The sequence below is a fragment of the Pelophylax lessonae genome (assembly GCF_965119305.1).
Source record: "Pelophylax lessonae genome assembly, chromosome: 9".
NCBI classification, from domain to species: Eukaryota; Metazoa; Chordata; class Amphibia; order Anura; family Ranidae; genus Pelophylax; species Pelophylax lessonae.
The window spans coordinates 10,860,271-10,872,787 of NC_138776.1; the positions used below are offsets into that span (position 1 = coordinate 10,860,271).

General features: G+C 41.5%; 1 protein-coding gene across 2 annotated transcripts in view; it reads left to right on the plus strand.

Annotated features, from left to right (window-relative positions):
- The first annotated feature begins 1,416 nt into the window (after positions 1-1,416).
- The window catches only part of KCNIP2 (potassium voltage-gated channel interacting protein 2), a 686,963-nt gene continuing 675,862 nt past the window's right edge, over positions 1,417-12,517 (plus strand). For both annotated transcript variants that reach the window (XM_082269240.1, XM_082269243.1), the window contains exon 1: positions 1,417-1,600. In XM_082269240.1, the coding sequence (XP_082125366.1) occupies positions 1,528-1,600 (73 nt within the window). In that variant the 5' untranslated portion in view covers positions 1,417-1,527. The remainder of the gene's footprint in view (positions 1,601-12,517) is intronic.

Sequence of the window (12,517 nt, forward strand, 5' to 3'; positions counted from 1 at the left end):
CTGTATAGTGGCTCTGGACTAGCTCTATCCTTATACATTGTTTCCTGCCTTTGGAGATCACACACCTATATTGATACATTGTGTCCTCTATCCTGGCTCTGGATTAGGGTTACCCTGGTACATTGTTTCCTGTATCCTGGTCCTGAAGATCACACAACTACACTGATACATTGTATCTGGGCTCTGAACTAGCTCTATCCTGATCCATTGCTTCCGGTCCCTTGGCTCTGGGGATCACACACCTCTACTGATCCATTGTGTCCTGTACCCTGGCTCTGGACTAGCTCTATCCTGATCCATTGTTTCCTGTACCCTGGTTTTGGAGATCACACACCTCTATTGATCCATTGTTTCCTGTACCCTGGCTCTGGGGAGCACACACACCTCTACTGATCCATTGTGTCCTGTACCCTGGCTCTGGAGATCACACACCTCTATTGATCCATTGTTTACTGTACCCTGGTTCTGGAGATCACACACCTCTATTGATCCATTGTTTACTGTACCCTGGTTCTGGAGATCACACACCTCTATTGATTCATTGTTTACTGTACCCTGGCACTGGGAGCACACACCTCCAGTGATCCATTGTTTCATGCACCTGGCTCTGGGGAGCACACACCTCCAGTGATCCATTGTTTCCTGCACCTGGCTCTGGGGAGCACACACCTCCAGTGATCCATTGTTTCCTGCACCTGGCTCTGGGGAGCACACACCTCCAGTGATCCATTGTTTCCTGCACCTGGCTCTGGGGAGCACACACCTCCAGTGATCCATTGTTTCCTGTACCCTGCCTCTGGAGATCACACACCTCCAGTGATCCATTGTTTCCTGTACCCTGGCTCTGGGGAGCACACACCTCCAGTGATCCATTGTTTCCTGCACCTGGCTCTGGGGAGCACACACCTCCAGCGATCCATTGTTTCCTGGACCCTGGCTCTGGGGAGCACACACCTCCAGTGATCCATTGCTTCCTGTACCCTGGCTCTGGAGATCACACAACTTTATTGCTCCATTGCTTCCTGTACCCTGGCTCTGGGGAGCACACACCTCCAGTGATCCATTGTTTCCTGCACCTGGCTCTGGGGAGCACACACCTCCAGTGATCCATTGTTTCCTGGACCCTGGCTCTGGAGATCACACAACTTTATTGCTCCATTGCTTCCTGTACCCTGGCTCTGGAGATCACACAACTTTATTGATCCATTGTTTCCTGTACCCTGGCTCTGGAGATCACACAACTTTATTGATCCATTGTTTCCTGTACCCTGGCTCTGGAGATTCCACACCTTTATTGATCTATTGTTTCCTGTACCCTGGCTCTGGGGAGCACACACCTCTATTGATCCATTGTTTCTGTACCCTGGCTCTGGGGATCGCATACCACTATTGATCCATTGTTTCTGTACCCTGGCTCTGGGGATCGCACACACTCTGGCCCCTGGATCTATCCTCCTCCACCTTTCCCATCTGAAGAAGCTGAGGATCTCTCCTTGCCTGGTCACAGCTTGGCTTCTCCACCTCACTATGAGAGGGAAGGGCAGGAACGCCGACCTATCCGAGTCCAGAGATCTGGATGGATCCTACGATCAGCTCACCGGTGAGTCCATCAGATCCTTGCAGGATGGCCAATGGCAGCATCCCTCCTAAGGTTCCCGGATGGTGATCTGGTGACACTGGGTGGGGGGGGTCATGGTTTTGGTTATTGAGCATCTAATGGCTTTCTGAAAATACCCATCAGCAGTTTAGAGATAATAAACTTGGGCTGACTGTACATACACCATACAATCAGATTGTACAATCTCCTCTCTCCCAGACTCGGGGCAGTCGGCCCTCCTGCCCACCCCTTTTCCCAGCATTGCAATCTGTACAATCTGCTTTGGATAGGGTAAAGGTGGCCATACACATAGCGATCTGATCGAAGGATTTCTAACTCAGATAATATAATCGATCGATTATCTAGGAGTTATCAGAAAACACGCAGAGGGGGAGATTTAACCCTCGATTCACACCGAATGGGGCTTTGGAATTGTGCGACTTCACTTGAAATCGCAGGATTTCAAAGCTTTGTGTCAGTGTGACTTGGCTGATATCTGTGTGACTTCATGCTCAGATGTCTATGCAAGTCGCACCTGAAATCGCCAAATGCAGTGCAGGAACTACTTTATCGCACTCATTTGAACAGTTCCATTGCAAAAAATAGGGTGCAACTTGTCATCCGATTTTACTCTGTCAAATCGCATGACAAATCGCCCCGGTGTGAACTAAAACTGATGCACGCAGAATCTAGAGTAGCTGTTGATAGTAATTAGCGTTGCACTGATACCGGTGCCAATACCAAGCACTTCTACCAGTTCATTCAAATGCTCCGATACTTTTTTGCAATTTCATTGCGACCTCTGTTGACTCCCCTCCAGAAAGAGGGGGGGGATTATTTGTGCTAGAAACAGGATTTGGAGTGGGGGGAGAGAATGTGTACCTTGGAGTTGAAATTTGAGGGGGTGGAGGATTTGTCCTAGGAGGGGGTGATTTTTTTTTTGGGGGGGGGGGGGTTGCATTTGTCCTGGGATGATTTGGGAGAATGGGGGGGGGGGCAGAGATTTATGCTGGGATGGGGGATTTCAGCAGGGGGCAGGTTTGTACTGCGAGGAGAGAAAATGTATGCTTAGGGGGTAAGGAAGCAGAATAGTGGCCAGTGTTTGTTTTTTCTTGGGGGGGGGGGGGGATTTTGGGGAGGAGAGGGAAGGGGGGGGGGATTTTTACTGGGTGAAGAGGGAATTTATGTCAAGGAGGCAATCATGTAAATTAGTGCCCAATTTTTTTTTGGGGGGGGGGGGTTGGGGGAATGGAGCGTGCAGAGATTGGAGTGGAGGATTTGTGCTAAGAGAACTTTTGTTTGTTTGGGGGTGTTTGTGCTAGGAGGGGGTATGGGGGGGGGATATTTGTGCTAGGAAGGGGATTTGGAGTAGTGGGGGAGAGAATGTGTACTCAGAGGGGAAATTTGAAAGGGTGGAGGATTTGTGCTAGAAGGGGTGATTTTTTTTTGTTGGGGGGTGCATTTGTGCTTGGATGATTTGGGGGATGAGGGGGGGGCAGAGATTTGTGCTGGGAGGGGGGATGGCAGCAGGGCGTGGATTTGTACTTAGAGGAGAGGAAATTTATGCTTAAGGGGTAATCATGCAAATTAGTGCCCAATTTTTTTTTGGGGGGGGGGGGATTTGGGGAATGGAAGGAGCAGATATCTGTGCCGGGATGGGGGATTTCAGCAGGGGGACAGATTTGTATTGTGAGGAGAGGACATTTATGCTTAGGGGATAATCATGCAAATTAGTGCCCAATTATTTTTTTTTTTGGGGGGGGGGGGGAATTTGGGGGATGGAGGGAGCAGAGATCTGTGGTGGGATGGGGGATTTCAACAGGGGGACAGATTTATACTGTGAGGAGAGGAAATTTATGCTTAGGGGTAATCATGCAAGTTAGTGCCCAATTTTTTTTTTGGGGGGGGGGGGGGCATTTGGGGGATGGAGGGAGCAGAGATCTGTGAGGGGATGGGGGGATTTCCACAGGGGGTCAGATTTATACTGTGAGAGGAAATTTATGCTTAGGGGTAATCATGCAAGTTAGTGCCCAATTTTTTTTTTTGGGGGGGGGGGGAGTTGGGGGATGGAGGAAGCAGAGATCTGTGCTGGGATGGGGGATTTCAGCAGCGGGACAGATTTGTATTGCCAGTAGAGGAAATTTATGCTTGGGGGTAATCATTCAAATTAGTGCCCACATTTTTTTTTGGGGGGGGGGGATTTTGGGGCTGAAGGGAGCAGAGATGTGTGCTGGGAGGGGGAATTTCAGCAGGGGACGAATTTGTACTGGGAGGAGAGGGAAATTATGCTTTTGAGGTAATTATGCAGATAAGTGTCCAATTTTTTGGGGGGTGGGGAGGGATTTGGGGGATTGAGGGAGCAGAGATTTGTGCTGGGAGGGAGGATTTTAGCAGGGGGGGGCAGATTTGTACTGGGGGGGGGGATTCGCCCTTGGCTTTAGGTGACCTTGTACCAGCACAGTTATGGAAGGTCCTTGTTGGGAAGTCCAAATGGGATTGTATGAGCGGGTGGTAACAGGTGTTGCCACCTTAAAAACACGTGCCAGGGTTTACCGCGACCGCTTGCAATCGGTCACGCGCAACAGCGGCACTACGCATCCTTGAGGGCTTGTATGGCTCAATTTGGGCAAAGAATATGCGCCCCGGGGTCCCCCCCCCCCCGACCTGTAAAAAGCAGACACCTTGAATCCATAAATAGATCCCAAAAAGGCAACATTTTAAAATTAATTTGTGGCCCCTCCCCGGCGCGTCCTACGGGGCTGATGAAGATCAAAATTTTGCAGAGAGCCAGCTTGACAACGAGGGGTTAATCTGGTGCCACGACACATCTCACAGGTAGCGGAGCTGCGAGTCTGTGGGCGCCGAGCGTGGCAAAGGAAAGGAGACGCAGTCAGGGCGCTTCCACAACGCATGGAAAGGACCAGGGATCTTGGGACTTGTAGTTCCAATTCCAACAATAAGAAATCGATACAAAAAAAAAAGACCACTAATTGCATAATTATTATATTAATAATTATCTTACTGACTGATTATTAGGGATGAGCGAAACTGGGACTTTTCATTTTTCAGAAAAAAATATAAAAATTTTACCAAAATTTTGCCATTTTAGCCAACCGGAAAGACAAAAAATAATTTTTTCTTTTTTTTTTTTTTTAAGGGTGTCAACAGGAAAGACAAAATTCCTTTATTTTTTATTTTTTTAAAAGGTGCAAATAAATTTAAAAGGATAACAGTAACTTTATACAATTGACTTTAAACACAATTCCTCCATCTCACAAGGGACAAATACCTTCAGCCTGTAAAAATTTTACCAAAATTTTGCCATTTTAGCCAAATGACTTGGTGTCAACAGGAAAGACGAAATTCCTTTATTTTTTGTTTTTTTATTTTTTTAAAAGGTCCAAATAAATTTAAAAGGATAACAGTAACTTTGTACCGTTGACTTTAAATACGATTCCTCCATCCCACAAGGGACAAATACCTTCAGCCTGTAAAAATTTTCCCATTTCAGCCAAATGACTTGGTGTCAAGTCAAGGCCAAGCTAAACAACACACCTCAGGAAGTACCCCCATGGCTAACAGAAGATAGACTTAGAACTAAACTAGAGAAACTTAACATAAATAAGTCACCGGGACCGGATGGCTTGCACCCGAGGGTTCTTAAAGAGCTCAGTCAGGTGATTGTCAGACCATTATTCTTGATCTTTAAGGATAGTCTACAGATGGGTATGGTGCCAGCTGATTGGAAAAAAGCCAACGTGGTTCCAATATTTAAAAAAGGGCTGAGATATATCCCAGGTAACTATAGTCCGGTCAGCCTAACATCTGTAGTCTGCAAAATTTTGGAGGGGATGATAAGGGACCACATACAAGACTTTAGTAATGAAAACGGTAGTATTAGTGCTAATCAGCATGGATTCATGAAAAATCGTTCTTGCCAAACCAATCTATTAACCTTCTACGATGAAGTGAGCTGCCATCTAGATAAAGGTAAGCCTGTGGATGTGGTGTATCTGGTCTTTGCAAAGGCCTTTGACACCGTTCCCCACAAACGCTTACTGTACAAACTAAGGAAGGTAGGTATGGACCATAAGGTGAGTACCTGGATAGAGAACTGGCTGCAGGGGAGGATGCAAAGGATGGTGATTAATGGGGAGTACTCAGATTGGGCAGGTTTGGAAAGCGGGGTCCCCCAGGGTTCTGTCCTGGGGCCAATCCTGTTTAATTTATTCATAAATGATCTAGAGGAGGGGATATCGAGTAAAATCTCAGTATTTGCGGATGATACTAAACTAAGCATGCCAATATCTTCTATGCAGGATGTGGAAACCTTACAAGCGGACCTGAACAAAATAACGGGGTGGGCAACTACATGGCAGATGAGGTTTAATGTTGAAAAATGTAAAGTAATGCACCTGGGTGCCAGAAACCAGAAAGCAAGCTACTCACTAGGGGGGGAACCTCTGGGTGAGTCTAGGATGGAAAAGGACCTGGGGGTACTGGTAGACAACAGGCTTGGCAGTGGCATGCAATGCCAAGCCGCTGCAAGCAAAGCCAACAGAATACTGGGATGTATAAAAAAGGGGATTCACTCCAGAAATAAAGAGATTATTCTCCCACTCTACAAGATTCTGGTCCGGCCACATCTGGAGTATGCTGTCCAGTTCTGGGCACCGGTCCTCAGGAAGGATTTGCTGGAACTGGAGAAAGTCCAGAGAAGGGCAACAAAAATAATTAGGGGAATGGAGGACATCAGCTATGAGGAAAGACTACAAGCACTGAACTTATTCTCTCTGGAGAAGAGACGATTGAGGGGGGATATGATATCAATGTACAAATACTGTACTGGTGACCCTAGCATATGGAAAAACCTATTCAGAGAAAGGGAATACAATAAGACACGTGGCCACTCACTAAAACTAGAGGAAAGGCAGTTTAACCTTAAAATACGCAGGGGGTTCTTCACTGTCAGAGCAGTAAGGATGTGGAATTCTCTTCCGCAAACAGTCGTATCAGCAGGGAGCATTGATAGTTTCAAAAAACTATTAGATGGGCACCTTAAAGACCACAACATACAGGGGTATACAATGTACAACATACAGGGGTATACAATGTACAACATACAGGGGTATACAATGTACAACATACAGGGGTATACAATGTACAACATACAGGGGTATACAATGTACAATATACAGGGGCATACAATGTACAACATACAGGGGGTATACAATGTACAACATACAGGGGTATACAATGTACAACATACAGGGGTATACAATGTACAACATACAGGGGGTATACAATGTACAACATACAGGGGTATACAATGTACAACATACAGGGGTATACAATGTACAATACACAGGGGCATACAATGTACAACATACAGGGGGTATACAATGTACAACATACAGGAGTATACAATGTACAACATACAGGGGTATACAATGTACAACATACAGGGGTATACAATGTACAACATACAGGGGTATACAATGTACGGTTAAAAGCAAACACACACACACATCATAGGTTGAACTGGATGGACTGATGTCTTTTTTCAACCTCACTAACTATGTAACTATGTAACTATATGTCAACAGGAAAGACGAAATTCCTTTATTTTTTAGGCACTTTCCCATAGGAACGAATAGGGCTGTGGTGCGGGGCAGGAGGTAAATATTTGTCCTACTGGGATGCACTCAGGTCTTGGGGGGGGATTAATTTAAGGCAGGTGTGGACAAATTAATGGTCTGTCCACTCCAGGAGCTCAGTAGGATTTTTAGGAGCCCGTTCCATTGACAACCAAAGGGAACCTCAAAAGTTAGGCGCCAACTGTCATTTTTGAGGAGCATTGGCTACCCGCCTCCTGAGATTTGTCCAGCCCCGATTTTTGGAGAATTGTAGAAAAATAAAACTTGGCCTTTCGTTGGCTCTTGAAGGTGGTAGAAGCATCATTTAACTATCCCGGACCTGTTCTTGCTCCAGAAAATGACCCCTCACTTAATATTTAAGATATTTATATATTTTAGTAATGTGTTATTATTTTTTTATTATTTTATGTATTTATTTTACTTATTATTTAACTTATTGTTAATTTACTATTTGATTACATTTTTTTTTCTTGTACTTTTTATTTGATTGCTTTGTTCATTGCTCGATTTATTTATTTATTTTTAATTTTCTATTTAGAGGTATGCAATAACAAGACAATACAGGGATCACAAACAGTGCAATGTAACTTCCATCATGAATCATAAGGTTACAGAACACAGAACGTTAGAGGTGGCAGTCTTAAACAATGTTATTATACAAGTCCCGTGAAAAGGGTAATTAAACCGTATTGTAAACCCAAAAATATAACATAGGGAGAGTGAACACCGAAGACCTATAAACACAGTACCAGGGGTGAGGGGATCTATTGGCCCAGCAAGGAACCCCCGTGCCACCCTGTACGCAAAAAGGAGATCCAACAAAGGGGCTCACTTTCTTCACAGGATATACATGATTTATTTATTTTACTCATTTTTGTTTATTGGTTTATTGTTAGCTTTTTTTTTTTCCCCTTGTACTTATTATTTGGTTTATTTGTTTATTTATTTATTTTTATATTTTTTGCTCTATTTATTAATTTATAATTAGATTTATTTTGTTCTTGTACTTAATATTTATGTGTTTATTGCTTGATTTATTTATTTTACTTATTTTTATTATTGATTTATTATATGATTTTTTTTTCTTGTATTTATTATTATTTTTATTTTTTCTAAAACATTTTTTATTGAGAAAAGGAAGGTACAATGTACAACGTAAAGTATACAACATAAAGTAACAGCCTTCTAGTACAATGATGTTGAGATCTTTAGAAATACAACATATGAACTGAAGAGAAATTCCAAACTGATACTTACAATGTTAAGTGATACCAGTTTATAGATTATGTGAACAGGATCAATGAGAACATAGATGGGATACAGTAATGTATTGGAGTATGATGGGGGTCGTCATGTCGAGGAGGAGGATGAGGATGTGTATTTGAGGGAGTATGTTATTTGCCCCCTCTTTCAATTTTATTTAATATTTTAAGAATTTTTTTTGTGTTGTTGCTTGATTTATTTATTTTGCTTATTTTTCTATTGGTTTTTTATTTGTTTTTTTCTTGTACTTATTATTTGAGGTTTTTTTATGTTTTTGCTTGACTTATTTAATTTGCTTATTTTTAATTTTTAATTATTAATTTTTGTTTTTCTTGTACTCATTATTTGAGGGATTTTTTTTCTTTTTTTGCTTGATTTATTTATTTTACTTATTTTTATTATTGATTGATTTATTTTTTTTCTTTTACTTATTATTTGAGGGTTGTTTTTTTTTTTGCTTGATTTATTTATTTTGCTTATTTAAAAATTTTTTAATTATTGATTCTTAATTTTTTAAATTTTTTTCTTGAGGGTTTTTTTGTTTTGTTATTGCTTGATTTATTTATTTTACTTATTTTTATTATTGATTTATTCGTTTTTTTTCTTGTACTAATTATTTGGTTTATTTCCTTTTTGCTTAAATAATTTATTTTTGCTTATTTGTATTAGCGATTTATTATTTGTTTTTTTAACTTGTTTTGTTTATTTGTTTATTATTTCAGTTGCTTATTTATTTATGATGATTTTGTTTATTATATAATAATATTTATTATTATATATTATATATTAATATATAATATTTATTTTATTACTAAAAAACAAACAAAAAACTAACATTAAGATCTAAAACTGAAAGTGACAGCACACAAATAATCATCAACTACACAAAAAAAAAAAAAAGAAGGAAAATAGACCTACCACATGTATGCTGCTATGTTGGTGCCAGGAAAATGGAAAATTGTATCAAATACTTACCCAAATTTTCCTTTCTTGGCGCTAATCCATGGAAGCATGTGATAGTATGTTGACATGTTGGCACCAGGATAATGGAAAATTGTATCAAATACTTAGCATAATATTACTTTCCTGGCACCAATCCATGGCAGCATGTGAGATTGACATCATGAAAATGGAAAATTGCATCAAACACTTTGCGTAATATTATTTTTCTGGCACCAAACCCTGGAAGCATGTGGGAATGGTATCATGAAAATGGAAAATTGTATCAAATACTTACCGTAATTTTCCTGTCCTGGTGCCAATCCCTGGCAGAATGTGGTAGTATGTTGGCACCATGAAAATGGAAAATTGTATCAAATATTTACTGTAGTATTCTTTTCCTGGCACCAATCGATGGCAGCATGTGGTAATATGCTGCCACATTGTATCCTGCCATGCCAACGCCCGGGAAACTAGAAATTGTATCAAATACTTACTGTAATTTTCCCTTCCTGGTGCTAATCCATGGCAGCATACCACCACATGTATGCTGCCATGTTGGTGCCAGAAAAATGGAAAATTGTATCAAATACTTACCGTAATTTTCCTTTCCTGGCACTAATCCTTGGCAGGATGCGGCAGTATGCCAATCCATGGCAGCATGTGGTAGTATGCCAATCCATGGCAGCATGTGGCAGTATGCCAATCCATGGCAGCATGTGTTAGTATGCCAATCCATGGCAGCATACTACCACATGTATGCTGCCATGCTGAGCCTGGAAAACTAGAAATTTTATCAAAAACTTACCATCATTTTCCCTTCCTGGTGCTAATCTATGACAGCATATCACCACAGGTATGCTGCCATGTTGGCGCCAGAAAAATGGAAAATTGTACCAAATATTTACCGTAATTTTCCTGTCCTGGCGCTAATCCTTGGCAGTATGTGGCACCAAAACATTTTAACCACTTTAAGACCGGAAGGATTTGCCCCATTCCTGACCAGGCCCTATTTTGCGATTCGGCACTGCGTTACTTTAACGGGCAATTCTTTTGGTGGTATTTGATTACCTCTGCGATTTTTATTTTTTGCGCTATAAACAAAAATTAGCAACAATTCTGAAAAAAAAATATTTTCACCTTCTGCTGTATAAAATTTCTTCAAATAAAATTAAAAATCAAATTTTTTTTATCATTTTAGGCCAATTTGTATTCTGCTACATATTTTTGGTAAAATAAAATCGCTATAAACTTATTTTGATTGGTTTGCGCAAAAGTTATCGCATCTACTAACTACGGGAAAGATTTATGTCATGTTTATTGTTTTGTTTTTTTTACTAGTAATGGCGGCGATCAGCAATTTTTTTGCGGGACTGCAACATTGCGGCGGACAGATCGGACCCCTAGCTGACATTTTTGACACTTTTGGGGGTACCAGTGACATTACTACAGTAATCAGTGCTAAAAATATGCACTGTCACTGTACTAATGACACTGGCAGGGAAGGGGTTAACACTGTGGGTGATCAAGGGGTTAAATGTGAGCCTAGTGGAGTGATTCTAACTGGGGGGGGGGGGGGTGTGGCTTCTGAAATGACCATAGAGACCTGTGATCCTATATAGAAGGATCACAGGCGCTCTGTGATCATTCCAGAGAGAAGAACGGTCAGATGTGTTTACAACATCCGACCGTTCTTCTCTCTCAGCGGGGAACGATCGCGGGTGTCAGGCGGCAATCGGAGCCACCTGACACACGCTGACGAGCGGGGGCGGGAGCGTGGTGCTAGCAGCGCGCGCTCGCCCCCTAGACTCCTGAGAGCGAGCGCCGTACATGTACGGCGATTCGCCCAGGAGCAGCCACCTGCTGCAGTACATCTGTGGCGGGCGGTCGTAACGTGGTTAATCATCAACTACACAAAAAAAAAGGGACCTACCCCATGTATGCTGCCATGTTGGTGCCAGGAAAATGGAAAATTGTTTTAAATACTTACCCTAATTTTCCTTTCCTGGCGCGAATCCATGGAAGCCTTTGATAGTAGACATGCTGGCACCAGGATAATGGAAAATTGCTTATTGTTTGTGTTGCTTATTTATTTATGATTTGATTTGGTTATTATATATTTATTTTATTACTTTTTTTTCCAGAAACGCAAAAAAAAAAAAAAAAAAAACAAACATAAAGATCCAAAACTGAAAGTGACAGTACACAATTAATAAAAAAAAATAATAATAATTAAAAAAAAGGGACCTACCACATGTATGCTGCCATGTTGGTGCCTGGAAAATGGAGAATTGTTTTAAATACTTACCCTAATTTTCCTTTCCTGGCGCGAATCCATGGAAGCCTTTGATAGTAGACATGTTGGCACCAGGATAATGGAAAATTACTTATTGATTATTGTTTGAGTTGCTTATTTATTTATGATTTGGTTATTATTTATTTATTTTATTACTTTTTTTTCCAGAAACAAACAAAACAAAACATAAAAAAACAAACATTAAGATCCAAAACTGAAAGTGATAGTACACAAGTAATAAAAAAAAAGTATGCTGTCATGTTCATGGCAGGAAAATGGAAAATGGTAACAAATACCTACCCTAATTTTCCTTTCCTGGCGCTAATCCATGGAAGCATGTGATAGTATGTTCACATGCTGGCACCAAGGATAATGGAAAATTGCATCGAATATTTACAGTAATTTTCCCTTCCTGGTGCTAATCCATGGCAGCATACCACCACATGTACATGGTGCCAGGAAAGTGGAAAATTGTATCAAATATATTTCCTGGCACCAATCCTTGGCAGTGTGTGATAATATGTTGCCACATTGTATCCTGCCATGCTGGTGCCCGGAACTGGCATCAATCCTTGGCAGCGTGTGGTAATATGATGCCACAATGTATGATGCCATGCTGGTGACCAGAAAACTAGAAATTGTATCAAATACTTGTGGTAATTTTCCTTACCTGGCATCATTCCTTGGCAGCGTGTGGTGATATGGTGCCACATTGTATCCTGCCATGCTGGTGCCCGGAACTGGCATCATTCCTTGGCAGTGTGT